The 20,835-nt window shown below is 46.5% G+C and overlaps 1 protein-coding gene across 1 annotated transcript in view; it reads right to left on the minus strand.

Annotated features, from left to right (window-relative positions):
* arhgef10 (Rho guanine nucleotide exchange factor (GEF) 10) overlaps positions 1–20,835 on the minus strand; it is a 269,667-nt gene that overhangs the window by 128,380 nt on the left and 120,452 nt on the right. Inside the window, 2 exon segments of the mRNA XM_055636192.1 lie at positions 1,471–1,583; positions 8,469–8,577. Of these exon segments, the coding sequence (XP_055492167.1) occupies positions 1,471–1,583; positions 8,469–8,577 (222 nt within the window).

The following is a 20,835-nucleotide window of genomic DNA, read 5'->3' on the forward strand; positions in this document are numbered from 1 at the left end:
CCATGACTGCCCTCCTTGCTACACTGTAATTCATCTGCCACTTATGCAGAGTCCCTGCTTTCTCTACACTACCTAACCCTCCACATATCTTTGTATCATCTACAAACATGGCCACAAAGCCTTCAATCCTCTCATCCAAATCATTAATATACAATGTGAAGTGTAGTGGCCCCAACGCTGAGCTATGTGGAACTCCGCTAGTTACTGGCAGCCAACCAGAAAAGGCCCCCTTTATTCCCACTCTATGCCTTCTGCCACATGTTCTGGAACATTCTCTTAAATCTTCTTTGCACTGCTAATAGAATAGAATAGAATAGATTCAAATACTTTATTGTCACTTGTGACAACTCACAGTGAAATTCTTTGTTTGCATACCTTGCCAAAGTATGCAAATAGGCGCCAATAAAGGGCGCCTACAAAGTTCCAGATTCCCCCCCCCCCCCCCCCCCCCCCGTCACCAGTTCCCCCTTAGTTCTTCCACCCCTCCCTCACAGCGGTCCCCCCACGCCGGGTCCTCGTTGCTTTACCCCCTCCCTCACGGCGCTGCCCCCAACGCTTGGTCCTCCTTTGTTCCTTCCCTCCGCAGCAGCGTCCTCACTTCCATGTGTCCGTCCTCGTCCGTCGGTCGGCGCCATCAACGACCACCGCACCGACCTCTCCACTATCGCCGCCGGGTCCTCTCTGGATGCTCGCATGGCGCCGATACACGCAGGCCCCAGCCACATGGCTCGGTCAATGCCGCAGGCTCCGTTGATCCGCGAGGCTCCACCTCAGACCTGCGAGGTTCTGACCCGCGACGTTCCACCGCTGGCCCGCTACATCCCACCGCCGGTCGGCAAGGCCCAGGCTCTGACTCATAAGGTCCAGGGCGCGAGGCTCCGAACTCGGCCTCTCAGTGGCAGCCGCGGCATCTCCGGTTGGCTTCTGCCGCATACGGCACTTCCGTAATGCTAATGATGTCTGCCTTATAGCAGGGCGGCCTAAACTTTGCATAATACTTCCAAATGCGCCTTCACCCACATCTTGTACAAATGCAACATTATATTTCAACTCCTATGCTCAATGCCCTGAATGATGGAGGCCAGCATGCCAAACATCTTCTTCATTAGCCTGTCTACTTGCGACACCGCTTTCAGAGAACAAACTACTCAGTTTTACAATATTCCCCAAGGCTCAACCATTCACTCTTAAAATACGAAACGCACTTACCTGAATTGAACTCCACTTGCCATTCCTCAACTCAGTTACCCGGCTGATCAAAATCCCGCTGCTGTTGTTGGTAACTTTCTTCAATGCCACCTATTTTGGTGTCAACTGCAAACTTACTAACCAGGTCTTGTATATAATTTACCCATATCGTTTATATAAACAACGCGCCCAGCACCGTGTCGCATGACAATAGTCACGGGCTCCATCTTGCAAAACAACCTTCCACCAGGGGGAAACTCCTTCACGATTCCCAGAACGTACCTGTTGCTGTGTCAGCCCTTCAGGCATTGGTGTCATTACTGGCTCCGGGTGCTTGCAGTCCACATCAATGAAGAGATTCTGTTCCTCTTCATCCAGGCTCCCCAACCGGTGATCTGAAATAAGAACATGAAGCAAATGCAGTTGATGTGTTGCAGCTCATGGGGCAGTGAATATTGGAGAGGTCAGTGGGATGGGAACGGGGGAAGTGTCAATACCGCTGATGCCTCTTCATATGTAGCACTGAATGACCTCCAGGACGTTGAGTAAAATAGGATTTCCCTCCACACTGTCCCAAAATGAGCTTTGCGCAAGTTCTATTGAAACAGAGCATTGAACCTTGATGTTGAAGACCAGGTTTTCAGGATTTGCCATTTCCTCCCACTTCACAGAGGGATTTCTGGAGTTTGTGTTTAAACTTCACGAGGTCCCGGATTAACACTGTGGCTGAGTTGTGGGTCTACACCAGTACAGGCGCTCTGTTTTGCCTTTTCTTTCTAATTCTGTGATCAAGACAGAGCGGCAGCTGTAAAACTATCCCATTCTTCGGTGCAAACATTGGGAATCTGCAGGTCAGTCACAATCTGCGTCGCATGAAGGAACACATCTCTGTCTCTGGAACGGGCCTCACCTTTAGTCTCTGACGAGTCGCAATTTCGTGCATTGGTTTTAACATTTCCATTGCCTGCAAAGGCCATTCTCCAGTCGATCACAGTCACCACATTAAGCAGTGCTTCTATTTTTGGCCATATTAACAAGCCGAGAGAGGAATATTCTATTAGGAAAAGGTAGTTGGTTTAGGCTCTTTCGGCTAAGACCATTAAAAACAGTTTGTGATGAGGTACACCGACTCAATTAATGCACACTGATTAAACAATGCAGGCACCCCCCCCCCCCCCCCCCCCCCCCCCCCCCCCCCCCCCGAAAATAAAACACAATGCCAAGCACTGTAGGTCAGGAATGTCGTCCAAGGATCCACCCCCAGTGCAGATTAAGCCGTCTGCAGCATAGGTTTAGTTGCACTAGTCAGCTTGCATTGTGCTTTATTGGTTACCTGGACCATCTTACTCCCCCAGTGTAGCATGGACACTGCTTGCAAGGAGCTCTGTTGGATCACAGAGCAGATTAAAAGTGTCCCTTTCCTGTGGATCTGGACATTGAGCCACATCACTGTAACCGGATACCTGGGTCACAAATCATCAAAGCTTGGCCATGATTCAATAACCAACTTTGGGTTTTTGTAGACACACCATTCTTTTCACCCAGACCACCAGAAGAACTAACTTTTCTATTCATTTCACCTCAAAGGGTTCTAACAGGTCATCTTTGCATTAGTAAGAACTTCCTTAGTCCCACTACAGTAACTCCTGCTTGTCTACCTGCCATCTCCTTGCCCAGCCAGACCTCCTTGGATGTACAAGCACTCAAAACCGGGATTTCATTCATCCAATCCTGTTCTCTCAACAATTGGCCACCAGGCACAACTCCTGTACCCTTGATTCTATTCCAATTAGACCACTGACTACGCAGTGTTCCTTCCTTCACTGATGTTATTACTGATGGTTTCTATGACACACTTTCAATGATTATCCTTTTGCTCAAAAAAAGTCATCTGTGCCTTCTTGCATCTGATTTCTCTACTTCTACCTATTATTTTCTGAAAATGTTTCTGCATCCCAAGCCCAGGTCATTGTCCTTGACTGAAAATCATTTGGATAAGTTTAGAGGGATACGGGTCAAACGCAGGCATGTGGGACTAGTGTAGATGTTGGTCAGCATGGACAAGTTGGGCCAAAGAGCCTGTTTCCACACTGTATCACTCTATGACTTTATGACTCTCTTCAAAGCTTGCTGTCAAATTTGATCATGCTGATCATAAGCTTATATGGTTCACCATTCCTTCTCTGACACCTCGCCCCCGTTTCCTCCGAGAAATCATCTTCCGTAATCTAAAATCCATTGATCCCCACCATCTCTCTGACCTGCTCTCCACCACTCTCCCCCTGGACTTAACCCCCATCTCACCTGATGATCTCACAAACCATCTCAACTCCACCTTGTCTACCTCCCTCAACACTCTGGCCCCCCTCAAAATAAGAACCGTAACTTTCAACAATCTTCACCCTGGTACACACCTGCACTTCGTAAACTGAAACAGACTGGTCGCCAACTCGAACGACTTACAAAGAAATCATCTCTCACAGTCCACCTTGAAGCTTACAAACTCCACCTCACTGACTACAAAGATGCTCTCATTGCTGCAAAATCTGCCTACCTCTCCTCCATATTCACCGATCCCTGCCTAAACCACAGAACCCTCTTCTCCACAGTGGGCAACCTCCTCAAGCCTCGAGCCAACACTCTCCCTACCTCTACTCCGGATCTCTGCAACTCATTCCTCCACTTTTTCGCTGATAAAATCAGCACCATCTATCAATCTTTATCCCCTGTACCCGACTCCCTAGTATCTACTCCACCACCTACCAAGACCCCTCCTTTCAACATCTCCACTGACCTTCTTACCCCTCCTCCACACTGCTTCCTCTCCCAGTTTGACCTGGTCACCCCTATTGAAATCTCCATACTCATCAGTTCATCCAAACCCACTACCTGCTCCCTCGACCTTCTCCCCACTCCCCTGCTGAAGTCCTGCCTCCCCGTTCTCTGCCCCTACCTCACTAATCTCTTCAACTCCTCATTGTCCCAAGGAATTGTCCCCTCCGCTTTCAAAACTGCTGCTGTTACACCAATCTTAAAGAAACCTGGTCTTGATCCCTCTTCTCTCATTAACTACCGCCCAATCTCAAACCTCCCCTTTCTTTCAAAAACCCTGGAGCGTATCGTTGCGTCGCAACTTCATTCCCACCTCCTTGCGTATAACCTACTTGAACCCCTCCAATCTGGCTTTCGCCCCCTCCATAGCACAGAAACTGCTCTCCTCAAAGTCCTCAACGACCTCCTCACCTCTGCTGACACTGGTTCCCTCAACATCCTCATCCTCCTCGACCTGAGCGCAGCCTTCGATACAGTGAACCATAACATCCTGCTCACCAGACTCAAAGACCTCGGCATTGAAGGCTCTGCACTCAGCTGGCTCCGTTCCTACCTTTCCAACAGATCCCACTTCATCTCGCTCCACAACCACACCTCTGCTACAGCCACAGTCACTCAAGGCGTTCCCCAAGGCTCCGTACTCGGCCCCCTCCTCTTCATCATCTACATCCTCCCCCTTGGTCAGATACTCCGCCACTTCAATCTGGACTTCCACTGTTACGCTGATGACACCCAGATCTACCTTGGCACCAAATCCCCCCACACCCCCCCCCCCCCCCCCCCCCCCCCCCCCCCCCCCCCCCCCCCCCCCCCCCCCCTCCCATATTCAACTCCTGTTTGTCAGCTATAAAAACCTGGATGCAACATAATTTCCTCAAACTCAACAGCGATAAGACAGAATTCCTCCTCATAGGCTCCAAAGCCACACTCAGCAAAATCAATAACCCCACTCTCACCATCGACGGCACCACTGTCTCCCCATCTCCCCAGGCCCGCAACCTTGGCGTGATCTTTGATTCCACCCTCTCCCTTGAGCCTCACATCCGCCACGTCATTAAAACCTCCTTCTTTCATCTCCGCAACATCGCCAAACTCAGACCCTCTCTCACACCGCCCGCTGCTGAAAGACTCATCCATGCCTTCATCTCCTCCCGACTGGACTATTGCAACTCACTTCTCCTTGGCATCAGCTCCACCTACATCAACCGACTCCAACTGGTCCAGAACGCAGCCGCCCGACTCATCACCCATACCAAATCCTGGCATCACATCACTCCAGTCCTCAAACAACTTCACTGGCTTCCCATCTCCCACTGGATCACCTACAAAATCCTGATCCTCACCTACAAAGCCCTCCACCATCTGGCCCCCCCATATCTCACTAACCTCCTCTCCCCCTACCAACCCTCACGGTCCCTCAGATCCACATCAGCTGGTTTCCTCTCCATCCACAAGTCCAACCTCCGCAGTTTTGGGGACAGAGCCTTCTCCAGGGCAGCTCCCAGGCTCTGGAACTCCCTCCCCCAACTGATCCACAATTCCGTGTCCCTCACCATCTTCCAGTCCCGCCTCAAGACCCATCTCTTCACCTCTACCTATCCTTAGCCCCACGTCCCCCTCCCTTTTCATCTGTGCATTAATTGCCTCATATTGTGTTTTGTATTGAATTCTGTCTTTACTTTGTGTACTAGTCATGTCTCTATTTATTTCATTCCCCTTACATGTTTTTCCTCTACCTGCTAAATTTTTGTAAAGTGTCCTTGAGACTCTTGAAAGACGCCCATAAATAAAATGTATTATTATTATTATGACTTTATGACTCTCTTCAAAGCTTGCTGTCAAATTTCTACTTCCTTCCGTAGTTTAAGCTCATGGGGCATCTCAAGTTGTTGCTCTGGTTGGAATAATATTGACCATAAGCCATTTCTTACCTCTCCAATTAAGGAGCCTTTCCCAACAGCCATTATCAAAGTAGACGAGTCTGGACTGGAAAGGGTGCAGAGAAGATTTACGAGGTTATTGCCAGGACACAAACGCCTGAGCTATTGTAAGAGGTTGGGCAAGCTAGGACTTTATTCCTTGGGGAATTTTTTCACACATTTGTGGGTATATGTACAAAGTGCTGGAGTAACTCAGCGGGTCAAGCAGCATCTCTGGAGAAAAAAGGATGGGTGATGTTTCAGATCAGGACACTTTTTCAGGCTCAGTCTGAAGAAGCATTTGAAGAAAGGTCCGAACCCAAAACATCACCATTCCTTTTTCTCCAGATAGACTGGCTGACCTGCTGCTAATCCAGCATTTTGTGTCTCTCTTTGGTATATACCAGCATCTGCAGTTCCTGTCTACACATATGGACCAAACTGCCAGATAAGGTAATTGAGGTATGTACAATAACACTAGTTACAAGATATTTTTACAGGATCGAAAAGGTTCAGAATGGGTTAAAAGCAAGTAAGTGGAAGTAGTTTATATGGGGTATCTTGGTCTGCATGGACCAATTTGACCGGAGGATATATGACTATGACTCCTCTAGGGCTCCTCCCCAAACAGAGAGAGAACAGGATGGGATGGATGAAATCCCAGTTTTGTGTGCTTGTACATTCAATGGCTTCTCTTGTAATGAGTCCTCCGGCAGCAATATTTAGTCTGGCTGAGATGAGGTGAGCTTGGCATTATACAGATCCATTACCCTTCCACAGTCTTCCCACACAAAGCTCCAGCATACATTGCTTATATCGGGTGCAGTGTGTGAAGAAATGTCCTTAAACAGAGTTTACTGTTTTTTAATACATGGAGCAGGCCCAGAAACTTGAGCCACACTAAGGTAGACTCTGTGGATATCCTGTTGTTTCTGATTCACAGGTCATACACCAAGTCGAGCCATCGACTCGAGAAAAAGACAATCAATGTCGACACTTCAGTGCTGTGTATTAGAGGAGCTATTAAAATAGCAAAGCACAAAGTGTGGAAGAACTCAGCGAGTCAAAAAGCATCTGTGGAGGGAATGGACGGATTAAAATTTGTATTGGGACCCTTCTTCAGCCTACAATCTTAAGAAGGATAGCAATCTTAAATGTTGTCTGTCCATCCCGTCAATACTGCCTAACTCACCGAGTTTCTCTTGCATTGTATGTTTTGTTCAGGATTTGGGACATGTTGGCCAGTGTGGGCAAGTTGAGCCGAAGGGCCTGTTTCCACGCTGTAAGACTATGACACTATCTGCAGTTCTTTGTGGCTCCAAGCTATTAAAATGCCTGCTCTTGCAGGACCTAGTGATTCTTTCGAGTATCCTAACCAAATTTGCTCTCATTCAACATGACAAAATAGATCACATTGCACTGCTGCATCTAGCGGTGTGACATCGGCCTTTCCAACACAACAACTGCAACCAAGGCAAACTCTTCCAGGGCAGGGAAGTCCCTTTGGATGAACTGATACCATGAAAGTCATTTTCATAGATCCATAGATCTATATATAGCTCCATAGATGCTGCTGCACCAGCTGAGTTTCTCCAGCTTTTTTGTGTACCCATGAAAGTCATGATAGGCATTCAAGCTGTCTCTCAGCTAACTGGCTTGTTGCAGGTGCAAGTAGATACCTTCAGTCTTGTAAAAGCCAGTGAGTGAATGCAGAGCTTAAGACTTTAGAGATACAGCGTGGGAACAGGCCTTCAGCCCATCGAGTTTGCGCCGACCAGCGAATACCCCATGTACCAGCATTATCTTACACACAAAGGCCAATTTATAATTTGCAGAAGCCAATTAACCGATCAACCTGTACACCTTTGTAGTAGTGGAGGAAACCGGTGCACCTGGAGAAAACCCTTGTTGTCACAGGGAGAATGTACAAACTCCACACAAACAGCATCCGAAGTCAGGATTGAACCCAGGTCTCTGGCGCTGTAAGGCTATTACTCTACCTCTGTGCCACTATGCCTCCCGACTGGCTACGATTGCGGCCAAGATGTGGTGAGAGGGGAAACCAGGCGAACCAAGGGTATCACTGGGCTGGAGACAAAAACCACACAGGCAAAGCAATGCTGATGGTAGAAACCTGAAATCAAAATCAGAAAACGCTGGAAATGACTGGCTGACATGGAGTGAATGTTTCAGGTTATTGGCAAGTCGCGGAACAGGAGTATTCACACGGTTTAACTCTCCGCCGATACTGCCTGATCTGCTGAGTACCTCTGGCATTTTCCATTTTTATTGCTGGGCAAATTCCTCGCAGTTTAGAGTGGGTGGAGTGGTATGGACGGGAGGTGGAGCAGGCGATGGAGATGCAGCATTCGTCAAGCAATGAATACCTTTATGCATTCAGAAACCTTGTGACATTCCTGATTCACTTTCTTACTTTTCATGGTCAGAAAAGTCTGAAAAGTGCTGATGCCGTCTGAAATTACCACTGCTGAACGCGGCTTGCGCTCTCCTCTGAGGTTTCCCACTCACCTTGATACCTGTGTCTGATAAACGAGCGGCCTCGCTTAAGAACAGCGGCTTTGGTTTTCTCTATTCCATCTTTAGTTCCCTCCTTCGCAGCTTTCATCAACTGTTGCATCTGGGGGATAACACAGCACTTAGTTCAACACACAATGTTGTGATCGCATTACAACGAAGAGAGATTTCCCTGTGTATCCATTCATTGATTCACCAGGAGCTACACTTTGGACAAGGACTCGGTTTCTCCTGTGCGTCTGACCATAAGACCATTACAGCATAAGACATAGGAACAAAATTAGTGATTCGGCCCATCAAGTCTGCTCCACCATTCGATCATGACAGATCTACTTTTCCCTCTCAACCCCATTCTCCTGCCTTTTCCCGTGATGCTGGGTAACCTCAGTTGCTGTTTTGTGTTGACAGATCTCAGCCAATTTTTTTTAGCAAAGGTTATTGGGCAACTGAAGATTCATGAAAACCAATGTTCCATGCACAAGGCCTTTTCCATGTCCAACCATGTACCAGTTAAAGAGTTAAACTAGTTAGGGGCCGCACGGTGGCGCAGAGGGGCAGCACGGTGGCCCAACAGTAGAGTTGCTGCCTGACAGCGCCAGAGACGTGGGTTTGATCCTGACGACGGATGCTGTCTGTATGTTTGTACGTTCTCCCTGTTACCCCATGGGTTTCCCCCGGGTGCTCTGGTTTTGTCCCACACTCCAAAGAGGTGCAGGTTTGTAGGTTAATTGTCTTTGGTAAAAATTATAAATTGTTCCTAGGATAGTGCTAGTGTACAGGGTGATCGCTGGCCATCATAAACTCAGTGGGCTGTTTCCACACTGTATCTCTAAACTAAACAAAACTAAAAGTTGCCAGTTGAAAGAACAAATCTGACATACCAAATGGTTTATGGAGAAGAGAGGAAAGTATTGTGCCTCTGTAATGGGTACTAATTCATGAGAGAACTGGAGCTTTCCAGCTGGAGTATGGTCACCATGAGCTTTGGGCTAATCCAGAGTGCGTTTATCCCCAGCTTTATGCCAATACTGGATGGAACATAAAACAGTACAGCATAGAAACAGGCCCTTCCGCCCAAAATGATGCCAAGGTAATGTAAACTTCTCTGTCTGCTCGTGTTCCAAATTCCCCCATTCTCGGAATATTCATGTGAAATCTTGTGACCCTATAGTATGTTACTTTAGCCCTTTGGTTTATAGAATAAATTTCCATGCGTTGAACATTAAAAGGTGAATCAATATCAGACAGTTTAAGTTACATTTCATGCACTGTAAGTGGATCATCATCAACATTCAGACTCACTCCCTCAACTTTTGTTGCGGACTGATTTTTCATCTAATTATAAAAAAGTTGAGTGACACAAAATGCTGGAGTAACTCTGCGGATCAGGCAGCATCTCAGAAAAGGAATAGGTGATGGTTCGGGTCTTCAGACTGAAAGATAGAGGTGGATGGGAGGGAAGGGGAGGAAAAAACTGGAGGTGAGAAAAGGCCAGAACAAATCAGGGCCGGTAACAGATTACCTCAGGAAGGGTGGAGCCCACAATGGCTCATTGTTGGCTGGGGAAGATGTGCTAACGAGAGGGATGCAAGGATGTGAACAGTGGAACTATGAAGATGACTGGGGGTGGGGGAGGGATGGACCGAGGGGTGGACAGGGGGGGGGGGGGGGGGGGGGGGGGGGGAGGGGAGGGGAGGGAAGGAGGAAATGCAGGTGTTACTTGAATTTCGTTCATACTGCTGGGTTGTAAGCTGCCCAAGTGGAAAGGTTGACCTTATTTTAGATCCTATACACAGTGCAGACTTTCTACCCTTCCAAAATGAAGTCAATGAACAGAAAATCACACTTTGATCTGTTGCATTCTGAAAGCCTGCGTGCTGGTGCAGTGATTTTGTTTCAACAGTTCAGGGCATCTGAAGGTGCAGCTCTGATGTAAAAGATTAGATGGCAGACTGCAGCCACACAACACACTGGACCGGTGCTCACTGTCCCCAACAACAGACCTTTGTGTCTCCTTGTGTAGAATCCACTCTGTGCGTTCCCACCACATAAATGTACCACAATGAGGTGTTGTTACGCCCACACAGAAAAATACAAAGCTCGTGTGTTTGGTGACTGTTAGACGTCCATTGCAAGGTATATAATTAACAGCTCAAGGGATCATTCACCATCTCTCTCCCTCTCCACAAACGTTCAATGTGACTCACATTTATCACAGACTATAATGTACAAAATATTACCATGCAATTCATAATAATACAGCATTGAAACGTCAGTCTGAAGAAGGGTCTCGACCCGAAACGTCGCCTATTTCTTCTCTCCATAGATGCTGCCTCAACCGCTGAGTTTCTCCAGCATTTTTTGTCTGCTATGGAAACAGACCCTTTGGCCCAACTTGCCCATGCCGACCAACACACCTGACGTATGTTAGTCCCACCTGCCCACTTTTGGCCCATATCCCTCTAAACCAATCCTATCCATGTAGCTGTCCAAATGTCTTGTACCTGCCTCAGCTATCTCCTGTCGCAGCACGTTCCATATATCCATTACCCTTGTACCCTCGGTGTGAAAACGTTGCCCTGGTTCTCTATTCCCCAACTCTGGGTAAACAATGTGTATTTGCCCTATCTATTCCTCTCATGATCTTACACACCTCTATGAGATCACCCCTCATGCGCCTGCGCTCCAAGGAATAACGTCTTAGCCTGTACATCCTCTCTCTATAGCTCCATCTAGGTTAACACAATTTGCCCATGTTTGGCCAATATCCCTCTGAACTTTCTTTTTCATGTACCTGTCCAAATATCCTATCAAATGTTGTCATTGTACCTGCCTCAATTGATTCTTTTTGCAGCTTGTACCAGGCTGCCTAAGTATGGGGTCATTTGAAGCAAGAAGTCTTTTTGACTTCCATCAATGAAAGTCGCTTGAAAATATATTTTGTATCAGTTGTAGCTGAGAGAGAAACTCTCTTTCGCATTTACATCATGAAAGTTTCACAGAAAATGGATTGAAACTACCGTCCAATGTCCTTGACATCCACCATCATGAAGTGCTTAGAGAGGCTGGTTATGGAACACATTAAATCCAGCGTGACAAGTAACTTTGATCCACTACAGTTTACCTACCCGCCACAATAGGTCAATCTCCTGATGCCATCTCTCTGGACCTACACTCATCCCTGGAACACCTGGATAAGAAGGACATCTGCTATTCATAGGCTACAGCTCTGCTTTCAATGCCATCATCCCAAATTAGTTCATCTCCAAACTCATGAAACATAAAGTCAGCACTTATCTCTGCAACTGGATCCTCAACAGAACAACAGACCACAATCAGTGAGAATAGGTGACAAATCATTCTCTATAATAATCCACAACACTGGCAGCCTGCAAGGATGTATTCTCAGCCCCCTCCTTAGGACCACATCCAGTTAATCCAAGTCAACCACAAGCTACCAACCTGGAAATTATTTCATTCCGCACGGCACTTCATTAGCACTTTCTAACTCGTTTTTCTTCGACAGCAAGGGATTGGAATACCCTACCAGCCAGCATCAGAGATCTCCAAAACATCAACACATACAAAGATGCACTCCAAAGGCATCTCCATCTCGACTAGCACGTCCACCACCACCATAGTGTGGAGTGATGCTCTATCTAGAGCTTTTCAGCGTATTACATCCAGATCCAGAATACTCATTATACATTCATGACTGTGCAGCCAAATTCCAATCCAATTCAATTTACCAGTTCAGAAGACACCACTGTAGTGGGCTGGGTATAAAACAATGAAGAGACGGAATCAGGAAGGAGATTGAGAACCTTTTAACCTCGTGCCAAAACAACAATCTCTCCCTCAATGTCAGCAAAACAAAGGAGATTGTGATTGATTTCAGAAATGGCGTCAATAGCTTCAAGTTCTGAGGAGTAAATGTCACCAGCAATTTGTCCCGGACTAGCCACATTGAAGCAATGACTATCGAAGATGTGCCATAGAAAGCATTTTATCGGGATGCATCATGGCATGGTTTGGAAACAAGACCACAAGAAATTGCAGAGAGTCGTGGATGCAGCCCAGACCATCACACAAACCAACCTCCCTTCCATTGACTCTAACTACATTTCATGCTGCCTCAGAAAGGCCACCAGCATAATCAAGGACTAATCTCACAGCAGCAAATCTCTCTTCTCCCTCTCCCAATAGGCAAGATGTACAGAAGTTTAAAAATGCATACTTCCAGATTCATGGACAGTTTCTTCCCAGCTATTATCAGGCAACTGAACCATCCTTTCACCAGCTAGAGTGTTGTCCCGACCTACTATCTACCTCATTGGAAGCCTTTGAACTATCTCTAATCGGACTTGCACTATACGTTATACCCTTTATCCTGTATCTGTACACTGTGGATGGCTTGATTATAATCATGTATAGTTTTCCCGCTGACTGGATAGCACGAAACAGAAAAAGCTTTTCACTGTACCTCAGTACACTTGACAATATAAACTAAACTAGAAAAGGAAACAAAGCAATTTTAAAACATCGGAGATAAGGCAAAAAGTTGTCTGATCTCACCGGTGTTCACATAAATCAAACACTAATTATAGGATGTTGAATGAATGTGAACAAGGTCATGCAGTTTCTCACACGGGAACTGATTTAATTAGAAGGTGCAACCACTTTTGTTTATTGCCGTGGGTACTTATCTGCAGGTTTGTTAAATTAGTAAAACTGCAATTATGACTCTTCAAACCAAGCCTTGCAGGGATTTGTTTATGAATATTCATCATACAACCTTACAAATACTTTACGGGTTTTTGACAGACCATTCTTTGGTTCAGCATGTGTAGATTTTGCTATTTTAATGTTTTAATACTTTGTTCTAATTTTCACTGAGGGGGGCAGAGTGGCACAGTAATAGATGAGTTGCTGCCTTAGTGCCAGAGACCCATGTTCGATCCTGACTATGGGTGCTGTCTCTACGGAGTTTGTACATTCACCCTGCGAACAGGTGCGTTTTCTCCAGATGCTCCAGTTCCAGTCCCACACCACCAGGTTCAGGAACAGCTACTTTCTTTCAACCATAAAGTTGTAGAACCAACCCGCTCAACCTTGACAACAAAACACTGCAGATCACCACGTGCACTGTTATGGACTTCAGCTTTTTAAATATAAGTATGTTTTTGCACAAATAGAAACATAGAAACATAGAAAATAGGTGCAGGAGTAGGCCATTCGGCCCTTCGAGCCTGCACTGCCATTCAATATGATCATGGCTGATCATCCAACTCAGTATCCTGTTCCTGCCTTCTCCCCATACCCCCTGATCCCTTTAGCCACAAGGGCCACATCTAACTCCCTCTTAAATATAGCCAATGAACTGGCCTCAACTACCTTCTGCGGCAGAGAATTCCAGAGATTCGCCACTCTCTGTGTGAAAAAAAGTTTTCCTCATCTCGGTCCTAAAAGATTTCCCCCTTATCCTTAAACTATGACCCCTTGTTCTGGACTTCCCCAACATTGGGAACAATCTTCCTGCATCTAGCCTGTCCAACCCCTTAAGAATTTTGTAAGTTTCTATAAGATCCCCCCTTAATCTTCTAAATTCTAGCGAGTACAAACCGAGTCTATCCAGTCTTTCTTCATATGAAAGTCCTGACATCCCAGGAATCAGTCTGGTGAACCTTCTCTGTACTCCCTCTATGGCAAGAATGTCTATCCTCAGATTAGGAGACCAAAACTGTATGCAATACTCCAGGTGTGGTCTCAGCAAGACCCTGTACAACTGCAGTAGAACCTCCCTGCTCCTATACTCAAATCCTTTTGCTATGAATCAAATCCTTTTGCTATGAAGCTATGAATTTGCCATGAATGTTTTGCTTTATGCACAGTTTTCTCTCTTTTATGGAATTCGTTGTGTTACATATATATAATTTATGTGTGTATACTTTCATGTGTTTCCTGTATCGTTGTGCCTGTGATGTTGTTGCAATCAATCAATCAATCATTTTTATTCATCACATACACAATAAAGTGCAGTGAAATGAATTTTGCCAGCAGCGGTACAATCAAAAAAGAATGCACAATACAGAATAAAAAAGTAACACAAACATCCACCACAGCATTCTTCACTGTGGTGGAAGGCACAAAGTACAGTCAGTCTTCCTCCATTGTTCCCCCGTGGTTGGGGCCATAAACCTCTGCAGTCGCCGTTGCGGGTAGCCAGATGTACAAGCCCTCTCGACGGGATGGTAAGTCCTGAATCGGCACTTCCCTACCGGAGATCTCGGCTTCAAGATGTTGTAGGCCGCAGGCCAGCGGTCGCAGCTCATCTCCAGGGATCCCTGTCGAGGGTAAGACCACGCCGCGCCCTAGAAGCTCTGCAGACCGCGGCTTCAGTATGTTATCGGCCGAGGGCCGGCAGTCAGAGCTCTTCTCCAGCGATCCCTAGCGAGGGGTCCCAGGCTCCGGACGCCGCGCCCGCGGATAGAAGCTCCGCAGATCGCGGATTCAGGCCAACGATCGGAGCACTCCCTTCTGGCGACCGCGATGAAAAGTCCACGTTGCGCCCGCTGGCGAAACTCCGGGCCGGACTCCGGGAATGGCCGCACCAATCCATGGTGTTAGACCGTGAGAGAGGCGACATGGAAAAAGTTGCCTCTCCGTGGAGGAGGCGACCGAAAGCGGTTCCCCCCCTTACTCCCGCTCACCACCCCCCTCCCCCCACACAAGACACACCAAGAGACATTAAAACACACATATGGAGACGCTAAAAAAAACAAAAATGTAGAAATGATGAACACGCTGCTGGCAGGGACGCTGTCTCGCAGCGCCCCCACCGACCAGACCGGCACCGATCAAGCACAAGAAACTGAAGTTCTTGAGCAAAACACAAAATGCTGGAGGAACCCAGCGGATCAAGCAGCATCTATGGAGGGAATGGACAGGCAATGTTTGTATCGGGACCCTTATTCAGGCTGATTGTAGTAGGGGGGGAGAAAGATGGAAAAGAGGTGAGAGTGGGACAAAGTTTGGCAAGTGATAGGTGGATACGGTGAAGGGTTTATGTCATTTACCCCCGCACATTTAAAAAAAAACCCTCACCTGTATCCACCTGTCACTTGCCAAGCTTTGTTCCACTCCCACCTCTCTTCCATCTTTCTCCCTCTTATTACCATCAGTCCAAAAGTTCCGACCTGAAACATCATCTGTTCATTCCCTCCGCAGATGCTGCCCGACCCACTGAGTTTTTCCAGCACTTTTGTGTTTTGTTCAAGATTTTCATTATACCTGCAACCTCATAGTACTTATGAATATGACAATAAACTCAACTTGACAATATATTGATGATAGGAAGAGGCAGAACATTGCAAGTTGGGCGGCACAATGGCACAGCGGTAGAGTTGCTGCCTTTCAGTGCCAGAGCCTCACGTTCGATCCTGACTATGGGTGCTGTCTGTATGGAGTTTGTACGTTCTCTTTGTGACCGCGTGGGTTTTCTACTGGTGCTCCAGTTTCCTTCCACTCTCCAAAGACATGGATGTTTGTACGTTAATTGGCTTCTGTAAATTGACTCCAGTGCATAGGACAGAACTTGTGTACGGGTGATTGTTGGTCAGACTCGGTGGGCCACCCTGTATCTCTAAACTAAATTAAGTTGCCACTGAAATGCGAGACTTGTGACAATTGGCCAATTCTGTTACATGTTCTAATCAGAAGATAAGCCCCCCTGGTGCTGTACTTCAAGCAGTTGGGTCTGTGGGACATTGGAGCCGGTTTCGGGATGGGTATAGAAACATAGAAACTAGGTGCAGGAGTAGGCCATTCGGCCCTTCGAGCCTGCACCGCCATTCAATATGATCATGGCTGATCATCCAACTCAGTATCCCGTACCTGCCTTCTCTCCATACCCCCTGATCCCCTTAGCCACAAGGGCCGCATCTAACTCCCTCTTAAATATAGCCAATGAACTGGCCTCAACTACCCTCTGTGGCAGAGAGTTCCAGAGATTCACCACTCTCGGTGTGAAAAAAGTTCTTCTCATCTCGGTTTTAAAGGATTTCCCCCTTATCCTTAAGCTGTGACCCCATGTCCTGGACTTCCCTAACATCGGGAACAATCTTCCTGCATCTAGCCTGTCCAACCCCTTAAGAATTTTGTAAGTTTCTATAAGATACCCTCTCAATCTCCTAAATTCTAGAGAGTATAAACCAAGTCTATCCAGTCTTTCTTCATAAGACAGTCCTGACATCCCAGGAATCAGTCTGGTGAACCTTCTCTGCACTCCCCCTATGGCAATAATGTCCTTCCTCAGATTTGGAGAGCAAAGCTGTACGCAATACTACAGGTGTGGTCTCACCAAGACCCTGTACAACTGCAGTAGAACCTCCCTGCTCCTATACTCAAATCCTTTTGCTATGAAAGCTAACATACCATTCGCTTTCTTTACTGCCTGCTGCACCTGCATGCCTACCTTCAATGACTGGTGTACCATGACACCCAGGTCTCGCTGCATCTCCTCCTTTCCTAATCGGCCACCATTTAGATAATAGTCTGCTTTCCCGTTTTTGCCACCAAAATGGATAACCTCACATTTATCCACATTATACTGCATCTGCCAAACATTTGCCCACTCCCCCAGCCTATCCAAGTCACCTTGCAGTCTCCTAGCATCCTCCTCACAGCTAACACTGCCCCCCAGCTTAGTGTCATCCGCAAACTTGGAGATATTGCCTTCAATTCCCTCATCCAGATCATTAATATATATTGTAAATAGCTGGGGTCCCAGCACTGAGCCTTGCGGTACCCCACTAGTCACTGCCTGCCATTGTGAAAAGGACCCGTTTACTCCTACTCTTTGCTTCCTGTTTGCCAGCCAGTTCTCTACCCACATCAATACTGAACCCCCAATGCCTTGTGCTTTAAGTTGTATACTAATCTCTTATGTGGGACCTTGTCGAAAGCCTTCTGGAAGTCCAGATACACCACATCCACTGGTTCTCGACATCCACTGGGTATGAGGACAACAGCATGGTAACAGGCCCTTTGGTCCAACTTGCCCATACTGACCAACATGCCCCATCTACACGTCCCACCTGCCTGTATTTGGCCCATATCCCTCTAAACCTTTACTATCTACATATCTGTCAAATATCTTTTAAATGTTGTTAGCCCAGGTCAGCAGAGGAATTTTGGGGAATAATTAGAGGGTGCTAGTGGTGGGCACGGCATCTTGTGATGGAGAACCTGGAGAAGGCCAGTGAGGAAAGCAGCACTTGATGACATGGGCGGAGAGTTCAACAGCAATGCTGGGGGGGGGGTGTAGAGGAATCTCATGGTTGTGGAGTTGCAGACTGTGAGATGGGCTAACTTGAATTACCACAACAGCGTGCCCCACTGCAGGATGCGGCACAGTGGTGCAACGGTAGAGTTGCTGTGTCACAGTGCCAGAGACCCAGGCTCGAACCTGACTATGGGTACTGTCTGTACGGAGTTTTACGTTCTCCCCAAGACCTCCGGGTGCTTCCGTTTCCTCCCGCATTCCAAAGACGTGCAGGTTTGTAGGTTAAGTTTGGCTTTGGTAAAAAATTGTAAATTGTCCCTAGTATGTAGGATAGTTAGTGAACTGGGTGATCGCTGTCCGGACGAAGGGCCTGTTTCCACGATGTATCCCTTTTTTATTTTATTATTTTTTTCATTAGAAGTACAGTAAATTACAGTAATATACCTCACATATACCTTATTACATTTGTTGTACCACTTCGTTTTTCGAGCTTTAAAAAAGGTAGAAATAAAAGAAGTAAGGAAAGTGAGCAAGAATCGTGAAGGTGCAGGAAAGTGTTGGGAAAAGAAAGCCCCTTAGGGAAGAAGTTAGAGAAGGAAGTAAAGAAAGGAAATAGACCCTAGAAAGAAAGGAAAAAAAAGGAAAAACAATCGCTCTATTATAACACAAAACTCTGCAAAAAAGGATATACCAACCGTTTTTTTTCTAATTTTATACCCCCCGTTACCAGATCCTGGTACCATTTATATTTGAAATTACGATTGCACCTTATGCTTGTAATAGTTCCATAAATGCAGATCACGTCTTTTGGAAGTGGTCTGCTTTGCCTGCTAGGAGGAGTCTCATCTCTTCCAGGTGTAGTGTTTCGAACATGCTTGAAATCCACATTTCTATTGTTGGTATTGGAGCATTTTTCCAAAATTTGAGTATAAGCTTTTTTCCCATTATTAGCCCGTAATTAAGTAAGTTCTTTTGAAACACGTTTAGTTCGGGGTTAGTATCTCTAACCTCTAAAGTCACTGGCAATGCTCCCAAAGTAGCCATGCGCAGTGACATTGTCACATGCAGCCCTGAGGCAGAAGTTACATTGGGTAGCATGGGTGACTCATTACAGGAAACAACTGGTCATGTTCCTCATTTGGCATAGTTTAAATGGGCCGGGTGTCCGTAACACCTGGTTTTCTGCTTCTGAATGGCAGGGAATAAAAAAGGTCCAACACAATCCATTTCTACCCAACCCAAATGAACATCCATTTAGACTTTTGATTTCAGAGATACAACGCGGAGACAAGCCCTTCGATCCACCGATTCGACACCGACCAGTGATCACCCCGTACACTGACACCATCCTACACATCAGGAACAATTTACAATTTTCTTACCGAAGCTGATTAACCTACAGACCTGTACGTCTTTGGAGTGTCAGAGGAAACTGGAGCACCCGGAGAAAACCTGCGCGGTCACAGGGAGAACATACAGAATCTATAGACAGCACCTATAGTCAGGGTCAAACCCATGTCTCTGGCACTGTGAGGCAGCAACTTTAACATTGTCACTGTGCCATCCCCTTCTCCCACCATCTCCCAAACTCAATGCACCCTCAGTCACCCTACTCCTTCCCTCTCCTTAGAACACTCATCTCCCATCCTGAGTCCATCATTTATCTTTTATCCCCCTCGTTCCCCTTCCCCTATCATTTTCCACCTTCATCCCTCCCTCTGGCTTTACATTTCACTCTTCTCTCCTCATGTGACATCCTTTTTACCTCTTGCCTTTGTCACTTACTTCACCCATTGCCACTCAAGCCGACCTCACCTGTATCCATATATCACTTGCCAATCCTGCCCCAATCTTTCTTTTCTAGCTTCCTGGCAGTGTGAAGAAGGGTCTCAAAGCAAAATGCCATCAGTCCATTCCCTCCACAGATGCTGCCTCACCCACTGAGTTCCCCCAGCAGTTTGTGTTTTGCTCAACATTCCAACATATGTAGTTTCTAGTGTCTCCATGTTTTTACCTGCTGCATTCAATGCTGATTCATCATGGAGGGACATGGTCAACTGCCTTCACCACTATTATTAGTATTGAGGAAGATTTAAGGAAAATAATAATACATATGCTGCTGATAAAATGGTTTATGACAGAGATAGTTCCTGTGATCAATTCTTGACTAGTTGATAACATGACCTACTGCTGTATACAGAAGTTACAGTACAGTTTGCCTCCCACACTAAAGATTAAACTATGTTAAATGTGCAGAGCATTATCATAGCACATATGAGAAATTAGGTGGCACTTGGCTTGTTAAATTATTGCCATCTTCCAGCAAAGCAATCACATCAGTCACATCATAACATACCCATCAACATTCTTTCTCACATCTCCATCAACTCAAGGGTGACACAGCAGTACTAATGCTGCCTTACCGCACCAGAGACACTGGGTTCGACACTGACTATGGTTGCTGTCTGTGTGGAGCTTGTACGTTCTCCCCGTGACCTGTATGGATTTTCTCCGGGAGCTCTGATTTCCTCCCACATTCCAAAGACATACAGGTTTGTAAGTTACACAAAAAAGCTGGAGAAACTCAGCGGGTGCAGCAGCATCTATGGAGCGAAGGAAATAGGCAACGTTTCGGGCCGAAACGTTGCCTATTTCCTTCGCTCCATAGATGCTGCTGCACCCGCTGAGCTTCTCCAGCTTTTTTGTGTAACCTTCAATTCTCCAGCATCTGCAGTTCCCTCTTAAACACAGGTTTGTAAGTTAATTGGCTTTGGTAAAATTGCCAGTGTGTGTAGGATAGTGCTAGTGTCCGGGGTCGCGAGTCGGCGCAGACTTGGTGGGCCAAAGAGTCTGTTTCCATGCTGTAACTCCAAACTAAGTAAACTAAAATAAACTTTTTTGCCGCTTACCTAAACTAAAGGGTGACTTACAGCTGGCCAATAAATCTACCAACCTGGAAACCGGAGCACCCAGAGGAAAATGATCATGGGGAGACCGTGCAAACTCCACACAGACAGCACCCGAGGTCGGGATAGAACCCGGATCTCTGGCACGATAAGGCACCACTGTGCCACTTGT

This window comes from Leucoraja erinacea, chromosome 5 (genome assembly GCF_028641065.1).
Source record: "Leucoraja erinacea ecotype New England chromosome 5, Leri_hhj_1, whole genome shotgun sequence".
NCBI classification, from domain to species: domain Eukaryota; kingdom Metazoa; phylum Chordata; class Chondrichthyes; order Rajiformes; family Rajidae; genus Leucoraja; species Leucoraja erinaceus.